Here is a 20,055-nt window from a genome sequence, read left to right as displayed (position 1 = left end):
AATATAAAGAGGTTATTTTGTGATATTTGACAATATCATAAATGAAGGAGGTTTCGTCAGGGTGGCTATATATAGTTATTGTTATCCCCTGTTAGTATTTCTACATGTACATTGTATACCAATGGTTTGTGTGTGTGTGTGTGTGTGTGGGTGTGGGTGTGTGGATTTAGTGTGTGTGTGTGTGTGTGTGTGGGGGGGGGGGGGGTGGGGTTGGGGGTTGGATTTTACAGTTACCCTCTGTTTGTCCTCCAATGTCCTCATTCTGTCCCTGTACAGCAGACCCACAAACTGACCAGGGTCAAGGTCACCTGTCACCTGTAACAAACCACAGGTAAACATCCGTGTTTAATCATGCTTTTCATCATTTCATTGTAACATCAAGTCATCACAATTCTAATTTCGGCAAAAGCTGATTTTCATGTATCAGATCTTACAAGAAAGCAATTATATTATTTTAGCATACCACTTTTTCTACCCTAAAAGATGACACTTGACCTCGTGTTGGTCAGTGAACAGTAGATGATGACCATTGACCTACCTTTTGTTCACTGAGCAGTAGTTCACACCACCTGAACAGGTCGCGGAGGTTGAACTCCCAGGGTCCCCCTCTCTGGCCCCACCGCCCCTCCACCGTCTCCTGTTCCATCTACAGACAACATATAACTGTTTATTTGATGTGTATCAATTTATCCAAACATATCTGATACATCACAAGTGCACATTGGTATAAATTCTAATTCTACAGACAACCAATGCTGTGGCGTTTTGTTTTGTAAGGAGGCAGGGTAGGTAACAAATTATTAAAATATTTTAGGTTAAACATTTGCTATATCTTTATATAGAGCTCTTCTGTTTTGGGAGATGTATATAGTCTAAAGCTGGCCACAATTATCAAGCCCCCTTAAAAAACTTGATATTGATTCTTTATTGATAAAGTTCATCAGATAGGACATGGTGGTATCAAATTTAAAGATGTGTCCTGATATTAAACTGCAAAGTTTTTTTTCTCCCATAAAAATTGAAGGTAATGTACAAATGTACCTTTATGTTAAATGTGACCATTTTTGACAAAGTGTCTGATGGTAACTGTGGAAACATCCTCTGAGCTATAAATAGCAGATCATTGAAGGTCAAGGGTTCTATGTAAACCTTAAAAAAAAAAACATAACTTGTTAAAATGATTCATTTTAATAACAATTGAATAATTCAAAAACATTAATTTTGCAAACTCAAGTGCTAATAATGCATTAATTTTCTAAATGATGTAAAAAACTTTCACCACTACATAACTAAAAATATGTCCCACTTTTACAGCGAATTACAGAATACCAGTAGAGTTTTCAATAGCTTGCTAGATTGATCAATAGGGTATTCAATTTGGTCAGCAAGGTATCACATTAGGTTTAAATCTAGGTCATGTGATTACTCAGGTATGACAGCAATAGAGTGAGTTAATCTGGTTAACATTTGCATGTTTTGGGCCTTTTTGTTTCTCTCTGTTATCCTACATTACTGCTATAAAAGTCTGAACTAATTAAGCAGTCAGCACAAAAAAAAATATTAGTGCTGAAAGATGCACCAGAAATCAGGGAACCAAAATGTTTAATGATTTTTTGCAGTGAAAAAATACCTCAGTCTTTTTTTAAGTTATGCTTGTCTCTTTTGTTTGTTTCTTCAGAACTGCCTTTTGAATTACATTTTTTGAAAAACAAAATTCAAATTACTCCAAGCAGAATTGATTCTCTATAGAGTCCAGTGCTGTCCAGGTGAACTTTCTTTTTAAAAGTCTATGAATAGAATAGCTAACAATAGGAGGGAGTGTTCTAGATGTTTTCTTTGTGTAAAATGAATGGGTTGAGTGCAAAATAACCATCTACACTTGAGTAACCACAGGACCTAGATTTAAACCTGATGTGATACCTTCACACCTCACAGCCTTATTAGCATAATCGGAACCTTTCTGGTTTTTATATTCACGAAAGAATGAAAAAACCCGAGAAAGTCAAAACTTCGTATATCTCGGGATTTTAACGAGACCAGTCTCATACTCGTGAAAATCGAGAGAGGAGTTTAAATGGAAAAAGTAAGTAAAAGTTTTTGTTTCTTATATTGGCAAGCTTTTAAATTATTTAAAGTTGCAGAAGAATTGTTTATTAATGTGAAGTCGAAGTTTGGGGTGATTAGCCTTATCTCGTTAAATTTTGTTCAGCATGAAACAGTCTGAACAGCAATCCTCGATTTTGTCAACAATCTAAAACGTGCTAAGGAGTAGTCATTCGTCGGTAAGAACATACTTACTTACATTGTTAAACTACTCAAAAACTCTTTTAAAAGCCTACAATGCATTAAGTCTAGTACACATGTTACAAAAATGTCGATAATTAATGGTCGTTGATGAAATGTGACTTGAAAGACTTGTTTTAGTATGAAATGTGTATGCAGGTGTATTATAGTCAGTTTTTACACATATTGTTATGTAGCATACGTTAAAAAATATTGTATGTTTTTCCTAGAATATTGAGTTTGTATCAATCATGCTTTCAGTCATTTCCATACAGAATTTCCTCGACACGTACAATGTACATACACTGTACATGTGGTTTTGATATCTGTATCTCATTCAAACTGTTAACTTTATGTCTTATTTATCTATTAACGATGAGAGTGTTTATGAATCAAGGGTCTGCATTTGTTATGTAAATATAACATTATACGATTGAGAGTTTGAGAGAGAGATAGACTCAGAGAGAGAGAGAGTATTTACAGTGTACATGTACATGTAATTGTTATTGATTGTCTTGCTTCCATGATTGAACCATAGGATATATATATTTCAATAATGCCACATTGCACTAGAAATATTGCTGACAAAGATATTGAGAGAGAGAGAGAGAGAGAGAGAGAGAGAGTATGAAAAGCCATAACAAATTTTATAGTTATATGTCATTTCCCACTTAATGAGTTGTTATAGCTGTTATCATGGTAATGTTTTGACCATGTCTCAGATACTGCATGTGCCCATAAAAAAGTGTAAACTAGGACACACCCTTTTGTTTTGATAATGACAGCATTTAGCTTTGTAATGATAGCTAGTGTATCTTTTTTCTTCTAATCTACAGATTTACCTGCGGCTTCCAGATGATCTGAAGATCGGGAATATAGAAAATATTGTCAATTTGATATTGCTAATGACCCAGTCATGTCTGCTGAAGCCCAGAAGGTACTTCTTTGTCATGTAATAAACTTAAAATTACAACCTGTCTTCCATATGTAGATATATTTTGTTTAAGATGATTGAAAGCTAAGCAAGGTCATCTAAATAGCTACAATGTCTTGTGTAAAAGGGAAAGGTTTATATGGGCATCTTGTTGCAAGTCTGCTTGATTATCTGTATTTTAAGGGGTGGGAACCTCTGAAAGGAATACCAGGAGTTTGAAAATATTATAAACTTTAAGAGATGTGTTTTACACTCTCTGAGAAAATGGGATTTGCAGAAATCCCATGAATTTCTTATGCTGGAAATATGTTTTTCAGATTAGTTTTTGTTATTGACGCAATCATATTTTGGTGTACATAGAATGTTGATAGTTGAAACTCATACAGACAATCATATGTTACATAAGTGTTACATAAGTGTTTGTGACTTTGATCTTTGTTTAATATATTTAATATCTTTCTGTCCACTGGATATCTAAATATCTTTGAAGTTACACCATTGAAGTTACACATTCATTACATTTATCATGTGTGTGTAGAATTGATTGAGCCAGGTTTCCTGATGTTGTCTTATAAGTGATACATTGTACTGCTTTAAAAAGTATATATCACTTGTGACTTACTGGTGTATTAGTACATATTACATTTGTAAAATCATTTGACAAATTTAAAGTGTTTTGTAGTACTGAAATGTTTTTACGGCTTTTAAAATTACTGAAAGTACATGCACATGATGCAACTATCTTTTGACGCTCTATATATAACAAAAAGAAACTGTCAGCTGGGTTGAAAATTAGTGGCAAAATGATGTAATACATGTATGTACAATATTAGAAAAGATTACATTGTTAGTAATTGCACATTCCATAAATAACGTCATTGAATATATACATGTAAGTATTTGATGAGTGCATGCACAATGTTTGCAAAATTACATGTAATTCTCTTAACATTTTATGTTTATTCTATTTTAGTTTCCAGACCATGACATTAATGAATATTTCTTGAATGGAATGCATGAGGATTAGAATGGAACCTTATTCTGCCTTTTTACCAACTCACACCATCTTTTCAAGATTTATGGAGCCAACCACAGAAGAATTTGTTCTATACACATCATTCATAACATTCTTATTTATGTTGCATAACTTTAAATGTTACTGGATGAATTGTGTGCACATAATGAATACCAGCAAACTTTTTATCGAGTGCACTTAATTTGTATTTTTCCTACCCATCCATCTAACATATGTTTTTATATAACATATTCATATACATGTAACATTTTTGGAAACAGCTATTTTTTTTAAATTGGAATTTAGCCTTACTATTTTATACAAGTTTTTTTTATAGGGACTTGGACACGATTTTAGATCAAAATTTTGATTTCAATTTCTTTATGCATAAAATGATATACTTGCACATTTTGAATAATTGACCATACCGTAATGTCGCGTGTATAACACGCACTTTTTTTCAGCCAAAATTTGATCAAAAGTGGGGGGTGCGTGTTATACATAGGACCAAAATTGTTCCCCATTTTTTGAAGCCGTGATTCTTGATACCACGGGAGTAGTGACTGCCGATATAACATGTTATGCAAATTGAATGAGTGTATACTAAATTTACTGCATCAGAAATACCTTATTTTTAATTTTTTTTCCCCATGTATTGAAATATTTATCCTCTCTTAACACTATTTCTTGCATCAAACAAGTTTAAATATCGCCAGTGTATTCGCCATTACGTAAGCAGCCACCTGTTGACTCGGCGCGTGGTCAATGTTTGTTTAACAATTTCCGGTGTCAGAAGCATGCACCTCTCTGGTGTCGGACTTCACAGGGTGTTTCCAAGTGCATGTAGATAAGCAATTATTCTGATTTTATTAAACTAAATTACTTTGTGTCCCGTTATGCAGTTAAACGTTATTGCTTTACATAGACACTGCTAAAATTACATCGATCATTTGTACGACTTGATAATGACGATATACGACATACGAACGTTTCTTCACAATGTTTATTTAAACAACAATCATAGGGTTTGACTATAATTAATCAATTAAATAATTTCTGGTTTATGTCTGCAAACATTATTACTTTTAAGCACTAAGCTCGGTTGCCGTTCTTCTCTACGTATGATGATCTTCTACTTCTCCGATGTTGTAAGAACTCTTTACGAAGTGTCAAATGACATTTGATACCGCCCATGTAAATCGTACCGTCCTTTTTAATTAAAAGTGTAAGAACTTTGACTCTAATATCGCTTAGGCCATGTTCCGATTACGAAATTACAGTAATTACGCTTGGGTTAAAAAATCATCATTAAACATCGATAGTTATTTGGGAAAATGGCGGCCGTCGATTTTCATCGTCTGTGCTATGTTCCAATCTCAAAATTAAAGAAATTGCGCATGGATTATAAAATTAACATGAAACATCGATAGTTTGGGGGAAAATGGCGGCCGTTGATTTTACCATTTTTTGGGTGCGTGTTATACATAGGACCTGCTGTTTTTTCGCCATTTTTTGGTCAACTTTGGGGGTGCGTATTATACACGAGTGCGTATTATACACGAGACATTACGGTAATTTGAATGTTAGAAGTCAAGTTATAAAAGAGATACAGGGGTAAGAATTTATTGTTATGTAAACAAAGCTCGAGTCTTATGTTTGTTTAAAAATAATATAAAGTATGAAAATAACACTTCTTTGAGAAAATGATTCATAGAAAAGAAGGTAAACTGATTCGATGTGATCATAAATAATATTATTAATAAAAAAAAGCAACATTTGAATGAAACTTACACCAATAAAACACATTCTTTTCATTGTTTAAATGGTATGGAGTTTTAATTACCTTTCATATGAAAAATGACATCTAAATCTTAAATTGCTGTACATTATATCCTATTCATCTAATGTATCACTTTATTTATGTTGAACTTCGTGTCTATTAGTATAATGATTTTTTTAGAATGATATATACAATTTCATTAATTTATTTTTCATTTTAAGAAAATTCATTTTAAAAAAGATCTCTAGACTTACAACCTGTGTATTTTTTTTTCAGTTTACATAACACAGTGTATTAATTGAATGTAGTTGTGTAGATTTATGTACATGTACCTACAAGCAATATACATTTAATATTCACCAGGTACATGTACCGCCTACTATATTTGATGAATAAATGTACTTCTTTCATGCCTTTTTCATGCCTTTTACTCATTGTTATATGTATTAATTTATTTATAATTAAAATACTTTGAAAACTTTTATCAATTTATTTATTTTAATAAGATTAAATGGGCGTGGTCACGATTTTGGTCAAATTTTATTTTTCTGTTTTTATTATTTGCAATGCTTTAGGAATGCATTTCTAATTACCAAATAAAATTTGGGTGCCAGTCATTGAGTTTTAAGCAAGATACAGAACTCACAATTCTTCGCCATGTAAACAAGGATCGTGCCCTGTTTTTGTTTACCTAGGTTCAATATACCAGTAAAAAATCTTTTTAAAGCTGGTTTGTCTATCTTATTATTCATTTAAAGCATAACTAAACAGTCCCTAACGATTAATACCTTTATTTTGGGTCTAAAACTGGAATTTTTACTTCAACATTCAAAGTGTAAACAAACGCTTTGTTTACATAGCGAAGAATTGTAAGCTTTGTAACTCGCTTATAACTCATCAAATGACACTCAAATTTTGGTTGCCTGTTAAAAATGTATTGTATGCCTATTACTGAAGCATTGTAAACATTAAAATCGAAAAAATAATTTTTGACCAAAATCGTGACCATGCCCCTTTAAGAAACGGACTATAGTTAATGCATGTTTTCAAGAGTTGTCTCTCTTGGGGACAATAATGAATGCTCCCCAGGGTTCATGACCCTGAATATTGAGTAGGCTGTGAGGTGTGACCTTGCTGACCAAATTGAATACCCTATTGAGCAATCCAACAAGCTATTGAAAACTCTACTGGTATTCTGTAATTCGCTGTAATGATAAAAATTACCTAGACAGTTTGGATAAATACTTAACCTGAATGAGTCAGTTGAGGACAAGTTACCTGAGTGAATCGGTTGAGGACAAGTTACCTGAGTGAATCGGTTGAGGACAAGTTACCTGAGTGAATTGGTTGAAGACAAATTACCTGGGTGAATCAGTTGAGGACAAGTTACCCGAGTGAATCGGTTGAGGACAAGTTACCTGAGTGAATCGGTTGAGGAAGGACCGTGGCAGGCCTTTACGCCCGCCCCCCTGGTTTAGCGGGTTCTGACAGGCGAACAGTCGCGTCTTCTGGTGCTGGATGTGGAACGTCTTGGCTAGCTCTGGTATAAACACCTCGGCTCTGTGGTCCAGACAGGCGTTTAGTCCCTCCAACACCGACTGAGAGGCCAGGTTCAACTAATTACACAAAAGAAGTCTTTAGTCATGAAAAAATCATAATTTTCATACTACTGTAAAGTGTATTATCTCAGTAGTTCAAAGGAACTTTCATACATGTAATAATTTTTCTCTCTTTATTTCCAAAAAAAACAACATATAATTTTTTATTTTATAAAATTATTGTTTTAATTGTTGTAGCAGACAGATTCTGAAGTATTTTTAGTGCATGCTACAGCTTCATCAATGATAAACCCCAGCAGTCCATACCTCATCCAGCACGACCCAATGACCCAATTTAAGAGCCCTCAGAAGTGGTCCGTCTCTCCAGGCAAACCGGCCCCCCTCCTCCCCCTCCACTGGTAGGTCCGCTCCGAACAGATCTGTCACATCCTGTCACAAAGAACATGCTGTGTTAAGTTATCAAAATAAGGACATCACCACATTAAGCTGAATGCAGCATTAAGCTTTTTTAATGAAATATCAACTACCATACTCGTTTTTTGCTTAGTCTCTGTTTGTACAAATTAATGCTAAGTACATGTACAGTAGTATCCTCCATTTAATTTTACTTACAGTCTGTTCAGACAAGTTGATGCGAACTAGTTCCCTCCCAGCTGCTTTAGCGATGGCGGCCACCAAACTGGTCTTCCCGACCCCCGGTGATCCCTCCAACAAAAGTGGGCGTGGTAGTTGAAGCCCCCGAAGGAGCCTCTGGGCATTGACACAGGTTGTGGGGGCCTGCAGGGAGTAGTTATTGTCCACACTGCTCTCCAGATCACCTGTACAATGACATCACTCAATCAGGAAAAGCACATTGTCTGATTCAAAAGAGCATGTTTAACTTCAGTATTGACTAAGGATTGTTATCTACTTCAACAGAATAAGTTGACGACCACGCTAATCATCACCATGCTAAACCTCATTAAGGTACTTACAATCCCTGTAAACTAAACAATCTCTCACCTCCAATGTCATACTGACAGAGGTACATACTGGAATATTTTTGCACATTTTGTTTCATTTCTGACTTATTCTGTCCTTTAATGGGGAAGATGAGGTGTGAAATTATTTTACAAGGACATTGGATCTAGAGGAGCACGGAGCAAACTCACTCACTGCAAACATTGTACCATACTTATTTATTTTAGGAGCAAACTCACTCACTGCAAACAAAAACTTTTTGAAAGGTTTAAATTCTCAAAAACTGTGCACTAAACAGTTATTTTTATGACTGATATTTTCACAAAATCCTGTATCCATAACTTCAACAACCAACATAATAGAATAAATCAATGTAACTATAAAGCAGAGTAAGAATGACAGCGTTACTTCAAGGCCACATTAGATAATCACCTCTCCCTATACTGTATGGCCAGATACAGAAAGCTTCAGGGGTCAGCTTGACCACCCCTTCTAGGGCCCCACTGCTCTTGTCCAATAGGCCGAGAGATTCCAAGTCATGTGACTGATGAGTCATCTGGTTGATGAGATGTAGGAGGTGCTGAAGTGCGGTAGATCTAAGGGTCGTGACCTCTGTATCACGCCCCCTACTGGTAGTCCCTGGAAACACAAGAGGAAACCAGGCATTATTATTCCTTGTCAGAAAGTCAAACAATGCAAACATGACAGACCAACAATTGTCAGTGTCAGTGGTTTACAGTCAATGCACTGAGTACATAGAGATACAATTTGAGCCGGTCTTCACCAACACAGTAACATGCTACAGAGTCATCATAAGAAAACTACATTTCATAGACGAAAGTTATTGCCAACATTATTTTCTGCTGGTACCTATTGACAAAAAGACAAAAATTCAATTTGTTGTTAGTGTTTGGGAGAGGCATACCATTTTTACACTTAGCATTTTACATGGTGTTAGATGATGATTAAGGTAATGTCAGCTTAACACTTTACAATAATCATTATCAATCATTAACCACTTAGTACATTACAAGATATCTGTGAGCCAATGCTCACTAGTGTTACAAAATAAGCAACGTTGACATTTAACAGGAAGTCAACATAAACTTTGTTCAAAAATGAATTCCACCATATGGCATGTCTAAGCAAAGAATGTGTTGAAATTTGAAGCATCTTCAATTGATAGTTGCTGAGAAATATTTCTCAATGACAAAAATTTGTTACGGACAGACACACAGACAGACGGACACACAAGGGTAAAACAGTATAATGCCTCTTCTTTGGAGCGGTGGTATAATGAATGCATGTTGAGTGGTGCAATTCAGTGAGTACGAGTTACCTGCTCCTAGACCATCCAGAAACACCAGACACGCTCCGTGGATCAGGGCTACAGCTGGCTCTAACTGGTTGTACCCGGGCTGGGTTTCCATGGTGTCTGCATCGATCTTGATGGAGCAAGTGTTGATGAAGTTAACCCAGGACAAGATGTCTCTGATACTGACCACACACCTACAATCAGAGATCTCACCACATAACACAGACTGTCACCACATAACACAAACCGTCACCACATAACACAAACCGTCACCACATAACACAGACCGTCACCACATAACACAGACCGTCACCACATAACACAAACAATCACCACATAACACAAACCGTCACCCCATAACACAAACCGTCACCCCATAACACAAACCTTCACCCCATAACACAAACCGTCACCACATAACACAAACCGTCACCACATAACACAAACCGTCACCACGGCGTTTCTTTGGAGAATATATCCCCTTTTTACTGACATGCAATTCGTAAACATTTTTACACAGAAGAAGAGATTAGTTAGACTTGAACTTGTTAGTATAGTCATGAGAACATTTATCTAACCTCTCATCAAAACCGTGTTTTTGTTCTGTGATACAAACTTAACTTTTCAAGTCAATGAAATTTTCTGTTACACAATAAAATACATTAAGTTTGTAAATTACTTAATTAAATAACTAGAACTACCGTAAAGTATTGTGTATAATACGCACTTGTTTATAATACACACCCATCAAAAGTTGATAAAAAAAATGGCGAAAAAACAGCAGGTCCTATGTATAATACGCACCCAAAAAATGGCGAAATCAACGGCCGCCATTTTCCCCAAAACTATCGACGTTTCATGATTATTTTAATAATCAATGCACAATTTCTGTAATTTTGTGATCAGAACATGGCTTAAACGATATTAGACTCAAAGTTCTAACAATTTTGATTTACATGGACGGTACCGGTATCAAATATCATTTGACACTTCGCAAAGAAGAGTTTCTTATACAACAGAGAGAAGTTGAAGATCATGATACGTAGAGAAGAACGGCAACCGAGCTTAGTGCTTAAAAGTAATAATGTTTGCAGATATAAACCAAAACAACATCAAAAGAAATGATTTAATTAATTAATTATAGTGACTGTCAAACTCTTTGATTGTTGTTAAATAGACATTTGTATGTCGTATATCGTCATTATCAAGTCGTACAAATGATCGATGTATTTTTAGCAGAGTCTATGTAAAGCAATAATGTTCAACTGCATAACTGGACACAAAGTAATCAGAATAATTGCTAATCTTCATGCACTTGAAAACAACCTGTGAAGTCCGACACAAGACAGGTGCATGCTTCTGACACCGGAAATTGTTAAACAAACATTGACCACACGCCGAGTCAACAGGTGGCTGCTTATGTAATGGCGAATACACTGGCGATATTTTAACTTGTTTGATGCGAGAAATAGTGTTGAGAGAGGATAAATATTTCAATACATGGAAATAAAACCCAGAATAAGGTATTTCTGATGCAGTAAATCTAGTATACACTCATACAACTTGTGTAACACATGATATCAGCAGGCACTACTCCCATGGTATCAAGAATCACGGCTTGAAAAAATGGGGTAAAATTTTAGACCTATGTACAATAAGTACCCCCCACTTTGATCAAATTTTGGCTGAAGAAAAGTGTGTGTTATACACATGTCTTCACGGTTCATTGCATCTAAACAAATAATAACACTGTATATAATTCTAGTTCTAGTCTAGTTCCCACCTCCTGCCCAGTTCGTTGTTGGTGAACCAGTCCACAAAGTCCATGATGACCCGGCCCACTCCGCTAGTCCCGTCCTGCTGGTTACCAAGGTGAATGCCCGGCGACAGATTGTGTTCAATGATGTGTATCAGGTCGTCACGCTCACTGGTCGTGGGGCACCAGATCTCAGTGAAGCGGTTCCTAAGGGCAGGCGAGAGCTGTGAGGGTTGGGAAAGAATTCTTTTGAATCAGATGTACTTTGATTACAGGTTATAATATAATATAGAGTGCATAAGATGACAATGCAATAGATTCAATGAAATTCATTTGTAATTACATGCATTTAATTTACATCTGTTGGTTGCATTGCAAAATGTATTATACATGTAACAGTCTTTTGACATAAAAATAAAATTTGATATGAATTGTCAACAAACCTGCCTTTCAGATTTTTTGCCGTTAAACAACCGATTACAGATCAGTGTGGGTCTATTTTATGAAATTATCTCACTCAGATTTCTAGATTGTTCATTGTTCATTGACCCACGCTCATTCAAATTCACATCCCACTATAGATTTATGTACTACAATAAATACCTCTGGCCCTAACATCTTAAAAGTACAGTACTGAAAAGACACCACCTTACATGAAACAGACCCCCGTTCTGCTTTGTGTCTGCCTGTGTCTGGTTTTAAAAGATTGGCATCTGCTCTGTGTCTGCTGCAGGTTCGCTGTGGGTTTACTCCAGGTCAGTTCTTTTGTTTGTTTTAAAGTGTGAAGCAGACCTGTCAATTTTTTTATCGCTTATAAGCCAACCCATTGTATATTCCAAAATAAATTCATCAAATGTAGAGACATTTGGTCATATTTCAGTGGCAATTTAATGGTCTGCTTCTGAAATCGGGGTCTGCTTTTTAAGGCTGCTCTGTCTGCTTGGGGTCAGCTCTGGGTCTGCCATAGCAGACCCTCAGCAGACATAGAGAGAAGAGTCTGGGCCAGAGTTTGGTCAGGGTCTGCATTCTGTTAGGTTGGGTCTGGTCAGTACAGTAAAACATGGTAACAGCGAACACGATTATAATGAACTGACACTTACACCGCAGTTATTTTCATCTCCCAAGACTATATTACATATTGTAAACTTGACAGATATATTACATATTGTAAACTTGACAGATATAACAAATTAGGCTTGTAAGGAAGTAAAATCGCCCATCCCTAGCACTTCCTTATAGGCCTGTTTTACTGTATTGTGTATACAGTAAAACACGCTTATAACGAAGTGCTGGGGACAGGCGGTTTTACTTCGTTATAGGCATAATTTGTTATATCCACCAAGTTTACAACATGTAATATAGTCTCGGGGAATAAAAATCACTGCACTGTAAGCATCAATTTCTTGTAAGCGTGTTCCTTATAACCGTGTTTTACTGTATAATTTATATAATATATACAATCTCTGCAGTTGGTTAGGCTGGTTACCTCTTTTTTACCAAAGTCGCCCCCGGGGTTCATGGTGGAGAACACCTGGAACCCATCCTTCCCCACCACCGCCTCCACCTCTCTCCCCCCATCCCCGCCTTTCTCTGCCAACAGCAAGGTACGCTCTGGCTCCAGCACGCTGTTCAATCTCTCCAGTACCGAGTCGTCAGCCAATGAAATCTCGTCGATCAGAAACATGTCTCCATTCCTCATCGCGTTGACTAGGGGACCATCTACCCACTCAAACAACTTCCTGGGGCTGTCCGGGTCCTGGAAGAGGATACGTGGTCATAATAAAAATATTGTGCAGGAATAAATTAATTCTTGGTGCTAGAATAAGGTGCATGGTCTCACAGAAACTTGACACAAATATAGTATAATGTACTGGTCTGGAAAATTGTCTGCGTCCTTAAAGAGGAATGCATTGTCTTATAGGAACTTACAAATTATATTAAAAACATTGTACAGGAAATAAATCTACACCCCTGCCTAAAGATAAGCTTGCTTTTATAATATACAGTTAAAGTTTGATTTGATGGGTCCTGGCAAAGAATGCTTGGACTTACAAAAAATAAATCCTATGTATTCCAGCTACTTAAAAGTTTTTATACTGATTTTATAAAGTTAACCAAAATTGATTTTCTTCTAGAAATAGAGGAGAAAATACATGATTATAGTGAGAGTTGATATAATATATGTCACCGAGGGGAAAGGGCACTATAGAATAAGGGGAATTAACTTGTATAGGCCCAACCCAAGAGACAGGGGGTCAGCCTAGTCAATAGGCTTAAATTGACCTCTAAGTCGAATATGCATAGAGCTATAACTCGAAGGCAGGTTTCACAATTTATTGATTAAGTGATTTTGATTAACTTATAAAATATCAACAATAATCAGACTACCGGTAATTGGGGATAATTAGCAGAGCAGACTGACTCTAGCTAATTACTTGTCATTTGGCATGAGTAAACTCTTAAACATATTTACACAAAATAACACACCATGACATATATATAAATCTAGCTGTAGACAGCCGACCGTGTCATCAGTTAATATATAGGTACATCAGCTGCTCACAATAACTAGCTGTAGAGACATGTGGTTACCTGTTATCTGTTTATCATTATTAATATAAAAATAATTTAATTCTGGTTGTAACTTGCTTTCTGATTGGCGAAAAAAATTATTCCATATCGTATAAAGAATGTTGCCTTCGTCATACTAAGACTAAAGTCAAAAATGTATCAATCCGCTTGACGTTACTTTTGAATTTGTACAATGGCATGTTGATGTCATTTTAGAGTCAAATGACCACCATGAAATCAACAAATGGTAAAAAATTAAATTTAAGGAATGAATTCAATATTGAAATATAGTTTTAAACAATAAAAAATGGTTTGGAACAGTAAATGCTTTTTTATAAACCACTTCATGGTTTATAAAGCGTAAACTGTCCCTAACCATATTATATCGTTTGAAACTCATAAATGTTGAATTCATAAAATGATAATAATAAAGATCCACCAATAGGTCCAATTATCCTTCTTTGCTGTTGTATCTATCCTATTAAAAAAATTTTAATCACAACAAATGAGTTGCACGGAAAAAACATTACACATTTACTCCATTTCTCTGATTTTGTGTCAAGACAAAAAAATGAAGATAAACAGCTTTATCTTTACCTCCTCCTGAGAAGATCTACAAGGTCTCAGTCCCCCCAGGAAGTCAGCACTTTCTGTGTGGAGGTGACAGTTGATGGAATGTAGGTCACTGCCCTGGAGACTGGCCAATAGCTGACAGATCGTCGTCTTACCACAGCTAAAAATAAAACTCAAATATGCGAGACTGGCCAATAGCTGAAAGACTGTCGTCTTACCACAACTAAAAAATACAACACAAATATGTGCGACTGGCCAATTACAGACAGACCATTGTCTTACGACAGCTACAGATAAAACACAATTATGTTTGTCTTGAATTTCTTAAATTAAGTTCAATTTTCATGAATTTCTTCAAATTGTTGATTTAATCCATGAAATTTAATGTTCATATAAGTGCAATATATACATATCGTCAGGGCTCTACATTAACTTTTTTTCCTACTTGTCCATTCGGACAAGTGACCAAGACATTTACTTGTCCGAACTTCAACTCCACTTGTCCGAAAATTTTTCAATATTAAAGATCAAATATTGTCAACTTGAAAACTACAGTTCTGTATTACTAAAATAAATTTAGTCATTTATTGATTATTCTTGCTATAATTAATAACCTGACTTTTTAAATAGAAACTTAAAGTGTCTTCTTAAATGTATTTGTTTCATATAACATTAAACATGCTTTGTCAGCTGTAGCTTTGTCATGGCAAATTACAAGATATTTTAAATTTAGCATCAGGTTTAAATATACATGTAATGCATACATGCATTCTGAGCTGTTTTTTAAACTAAACATGGAAAGTCATCATAGTCTATCAATGATGTATGAAACCTAATATAAATTACAATTCTTTCCATAATCCTTTATATTTGCTACCTTTTCTTCCTTTCTTTTTATTAACATTTGTGTTTGGTACTTTGTAAGAACTAAGATCCACACCTTAACAGTTGTTTGAAATTAGTGAACCTCAATGCCAACCAAGAGTAACTCAATTGCATTGCAATTTAATGTCGGGATTGAAATTCAAAATAACTAATTGATAAACTTGTAACGAGACTACAAATAAACTTTTCACAAAACTTTCTTTTCTTTTTTTAATGTTGGAGACTTCTTTACATAAAAATGAACTTGTCCAGTCGGACAAGTGGCCAGCAATATTCACTTGTCTGTACATTTTTTTAACTGGTACTGGACAAGCGTTAATGTCAAGCCTTGATCGTGTTGAAAGAATCATTAGCAAATTCGTGAAGCCTTGAAGCCTCAATTTTCCACATAAAAGTAGCAGTAGCAGTCCACTGTTCCCCTGCTTTATACTGGAAATCAAATTAATAGTCCAATTACTTTCTAAACTTCCAAATTTTACTCCTCAGTAAATTTCATTTGTGATAATGATACTATGCACAAAAAAGTGACTATCATGTTTCAAATCAGAGATTGACCATACGTTTATGAAGTACCTCATGGCAATAAAGATAATTATGCATTATCATCTAGAACTCTAAATTCAGAGTCAGTAAAAAACTGTAAAATTTCACAGTCATATTATTACAACAGTCATAGTTACATTCATTTGGCTGAATTTCACAGGTAGAGAAAGTAAGATTTGGATGTTAAACAGCTTTATAAAACACCCTTATACAATTGCCATTGCTTGAACTCATCCATAAACAACTCAAGAGTACTAGAATATTTCCCTCACCCTGTTTCCCCGACCAATAAGACTGGTTCTTTGAACTGCGCAGCATGTCCGATCAACACAGCAAGTCGTCTCATGGAGTACGTCCATACAATGTGCTCAAATCCCGCAGGTAAATTTTGTGTTACTCGCTTCAAGATGGCAATGGTTGTTGGCGATGTTTGCGAGGTCAGCGTGAATAGTCGATCAGGGTCCACTGAGCGCTTGAGATGTTTCTCGATCACCTCCTGTACAATGGCAGCTTCCTCCGGTTTTCGCACACGACCAGCCATCAACATGTACCCTGTTCAATAAGAATGAAGAAATCATTACTTAAAATGGACATGTCATGCTACTAAGTTGTTAACACTTCTCTGTTAAAAGCATAATAAATATACAGTTTTCTATCTTCAGATAACAGCACTACTGGTATTGGATAGGTCGGCAATAAGAATAAAGTTATCTGACCAAAGATTAGAAATTTCATGTGTTTAATAAATATTAAATAAATTTCTTTCATATTCCTCTTTTAAAATCTGAATGATTCTTAATCTGCAGGTGACAACTGAATATCACATAAACTTTTTACCATGGTCAGCCATGTGTTGATCCCAATCATAGAACTTCTTGTCCAGTTTGACCTCTTTGCACTTGTACCTATCCGCCCACCTAAATAGGTCACGGAGAGTCATGAATCCTTGTTTGCCGGCGAACACACCCGAACCTCTCCTCCTTGTCTGTAGGAAATGGAAACAACAGAGGAGAGGGGACTAGATTAGCTTTTATCTATAGCATACACATTGTATACAAAGAACTTACAACCATTTTAAAACAGCAGAGAAGAGATGTTTCCCCTTACATACAGGGTCAAAGATAGTGTCACCTCTCTTTCTATCAATAAACTGATATCTATATGACTGTGTAGATATTACAAACATTAACTGAAAATATTCCGATAAAATACACTAGTATTAAATGCTTAATTAAATTAAGTTATGTTATACTCTATAATTCAAAATTATTTAACAACAGCAGAGGAGAAAGGATTAGCTTAAATCATTTCCAATACAGCAAACTCATATTTTAAATTTTGAACAGCCATCTTTGTTACTACACAGTGGAGAAGGTTCAAAGTTTTGTAAATCTTTCGATAGAACACTCACATCTTCTGAATCACATAGAACCTTTCATTCTGTTACAGTTAGCAAACCACTTCTTATTTCAGCCAATCAAAACCTGTTCTGAAAGTTTTGGGACAAACCTGTAGATCCAACATGGCCGCCACCAGTCGCTTTGCGTAGGACAGGGGAAGGTCACACCTCTGGTGGAGAATGGTCTCCAGCTCAGCGCTCGGGATCTCATCAAAATGGAGTTCAATGAACCGGTTCCTGAAGGCTCGAGACAAGATCTGAGCATTTGTAAATAGACAAACAAGAGTTTAATATTTCATTGTTATTTAAAAATACATCCTCTTCAGTAACAATTACTGGACTATTACATACAAGTTGACTTCCATGTACTTTTATACTCAAAGTCAGCAATTGTTTGATCACCAAATCTACATACTTTAGTTACACAGCACAATGTTTGCTTGAGACAAGATCTGAGCAAAAAAAAGGTTTTAGAAATTCCACCTCATTCTACTCAAGTTATGTATACGCATATCTATGTAGGATGTAACAATGATACTGTAACCTTAGCCTGTATTTGTTTAAACATAGTCTTTATACACACTACTTTGATTCTGAGCAAGCAACAACTGCAGTATGATCCTTTATTCTGACAGTTTTCTCTTTACCTTGCGGCCCCCGTAGAGACCTGGGGGGTTCTGTGTGGCAAACAGCATGAACTTGGGGTGGGCCTTCACGGTCTGTTGTGTCTCAGGGATAAACAGCTCACGGTTGTCATCCAGCAACTATATCAACATGCAGAGAACATATATTTATTCACAAATGAGGGCACCTGTTAATGATTGGTAAGGGTATTTCAAACCATTATTCATCGATCCCCTTTAAAATAAATATCTATCCAAGTCTTTATGAACACATACCTCTATTTGCAAAGTTTCTAATGCAATTTGTGATGAGAACCCTTTTTTCATAGAGAGCATTACGATTAAAATAATAAACCTATGGCTAAGATTAAAGAACACCCTGTTGATTTTAATCAAGATATCTGACCAGATTAGAGTATTTGTTGGGGGCTTCAAACACCTATAACCTGAATAGAGTATTCTAAACATTATCCTGTTGAGGGCCTCTTAGACCTATGAGCAGATTGAAGTAATCTAGACATTACCCTGTTGAGGGCCCCTTAGACCTATGACCAGATTGAATTAATCTAGACATTACTCTGTTGAGGGCCTCTTAGACCTATGAGCAGATTGAAGTAATCTAGACATTGCTGTTAACGCTAATAAAATTCAGGATACACACACTGACTTCCACATTTTATTCCAATGCCATGTGCACATCAGGTAACACAGTACACTGCAACTCAGCCTCCTTTTGTAGGAGAGCTCTTATCATATTTAGACTTACAGAGTTATCTCTCTTAGATAATTACATGTAACAGAATATTAACATTAATTAAAATTTTCTTTTTTCTTTTTCTTTTGTGATATCTGACTATAAAGTAAAAAATTAAAAAAAGATTTTAACGTGTTTGAATATAACATATATACAAAAATGATGACCTTCATTGGGTTAGACTACCCTCGGGTCATCTGGGGATTATTCTGCCCCTTTACATGCAAGTAATGTATTTAAAAATGTATAATAATGTCTTTCATATCATTTCACGTGAATTCTTCGGGCATCTTTCCCGTCTGTAAAATGTTCAGTAACTGCATGCCATCAGCTCCTCGCTTGGTCAAACAATTGGCAAGTTGTACTTTTCCTGGAATCCATTTAACCAGAACGTTGTTATTCTTAATTTCTTTTATTGCAGCTATGTCTATTCTAAGGCGTTTATCATCCACCATTTTTGTAGACTTTAGTGCTTCCACCACGCTCTTGTTGTCAACAAATGCTGTAATTGGTACTTTATCTGAATCCAAATGACAGATTTCCTCCAGTAGTTTTCTGTAATACAGAGACGATTCTAAACCCTCTTGCAAACTTAAAGCCTCAGCAGCTATTGTTGACCTAACAACTCTCTTAATTTTGTTGGCCTGCCAATGTATAGGACAACAGTTCCCTATACGATCTTTAATCCACAAAATTTGTCCCCCTGTGCTTCCTTCCCCCTCACTTATGTTTGCTAGTGCTGCATCTGTAAATACGAAAATCTCCCAGTCTTTTTCAACTGCTCCATGGAGAAGAGGGAAAATTTGAATATGGATTATGTCTTTTAATTTTCCCATGGTTTTTTTAACTTTCAATAGGTCTGCCACTGTTGCCGTTTTTAATTTTGTACTTAGATCCACTAACTCAAATGCTAGATCGGGTCGCGAACCTTGCACTGCCCAGTTGAGTTGTCCAACTAATTTGCGATATAAAGTTTGTTCATCATTAGTAAGTTTTTCATGTTTTTGTATCGCTCTTTTCGGGTCAATTTGGGGGTGATCCAATTTATCCATAAATTTCGAGTGATCTACCATAATTTTATTTTCCCTCTGTTTAATGTGGAATC

At 35.7% G+C, this 20,055-nt stretch overlaps 2 protein-coding genes and 1 long non-coding RNA gene across 8 annotated transcripts in view; 2 read left to right on the top strand and 1 right to left on the bottom strand.

The window, feature by feature from the left end:
• The window catches only part of LOC128183109 (E3 ubiquitin-protein ligase TRIM71-like), a 116,046-nt gene that overhangs the window by 58,861 nt on the left and 37,130 nt on the right, over window positions 1–20,055 (top strand). The window lies entirely within an intron of this gene.
• Window positions 1–20,055, bottom strand: part of LOC128183101 (midasin-like) — a 94,580-nt gene that overhangs the window by 48,236 nt on the left and 26,289 nt on the right. For all 4 annotated transcript variants that reach the window (XM_052851960.1, XM_052851961.1, XM_052851962.1 and 1 more), the window contains 15 exons: window positions 18,221–18,337; window positions 17,684–17,830; window positions 17,012–17,159; window positions 16,447–16,726; window positions 14,771–14,906; window positions 13,089–13,358; window positions 11,630–11,826; window positions 9,871–10,040; window positions 8,964–9,170; window positions 8,184–8,389; window positions 7,878–8,000; window positions 7,431–7,628; window positions 1,042–1,149; window positions 539–646; window positions 235–315 (listed from right to left, as the gene is read on the bottom strand). In XM_052851960.1, the coding sequence (XP_052707920.1) occupies window positions 235–315; window positions 539–646; window positions 1,042–1,149; window positions 7,431–7,628; window positions 7,878–8,000; window positions 8,184–8,389; window positions 8,964–9,170; window positions 9,871–10,040; window positions 11,630–11,826; window positions 13,089–13,358; window positions 14,771–14,906; window positions 16,447–16,726; window positions 17,012–17,159; window positions 17,684–17,830; window positions 18,221–18,337 (2,496 nt within the window). The remainder of the gene's footprint in view (window positions 1–234; window positions 316–538; window positions 647–1,041; window positions 1,150–7,430; window positions 7,629–7,877; window positions 8,001–8,183; window positions 8,390–8,963; window positions 9,171–9,870; window positions 10,041–11,629; window positions 11,827–13,088; window positions 13,359–14,770; window positions 14,907–16,446; window positions 16,727–17,011; window positions 17,160–17,683; window positions 17,831–18,220; window positions 18,338–20,055) is intronic.
• Window positions 1,928–4,652, top strand: LOC128183139 (uncharacterized). Of its 3 annotated transcripts, XR_008243544.1 has the most exons (4): window positions 1,928–2,083; window positions 2,210–2,282; window positions 3,120–3,220; window positions 4,191–4,652. It is a non-coding gene; the product is annotated as an uncharacterized LOC128183139 (long non-coding RNA). The 3 variants fall into 3 exon arrangements; XR_008243543.1 differs by lacking the exon at window positions 2,210–2,282; XR_008243542.1 differs by lacking the exon at window positions 1,928–2,083 and having other exon boundaries at window positions 2,098–2,282.

This window comes from Crassostrea angulata, chromosome 5 (assembly GCF_025612915.1).
Source record: "Crassostrea angulata isolate pt1a10 chromosome 5, ASM2561291v2, whole genome shotgun sequence".
NCBI classification, from domain to species: Eukaryota; Metazoa; Mollusca; class Bivalvia; order Ostreida; family Ostreidae; genus Magallana; species Magallana angulata.
Note: the sequence above shows the minus strand (reverse complement) of the source record. Positions and strands in the feature narration are given on the sequence as shown.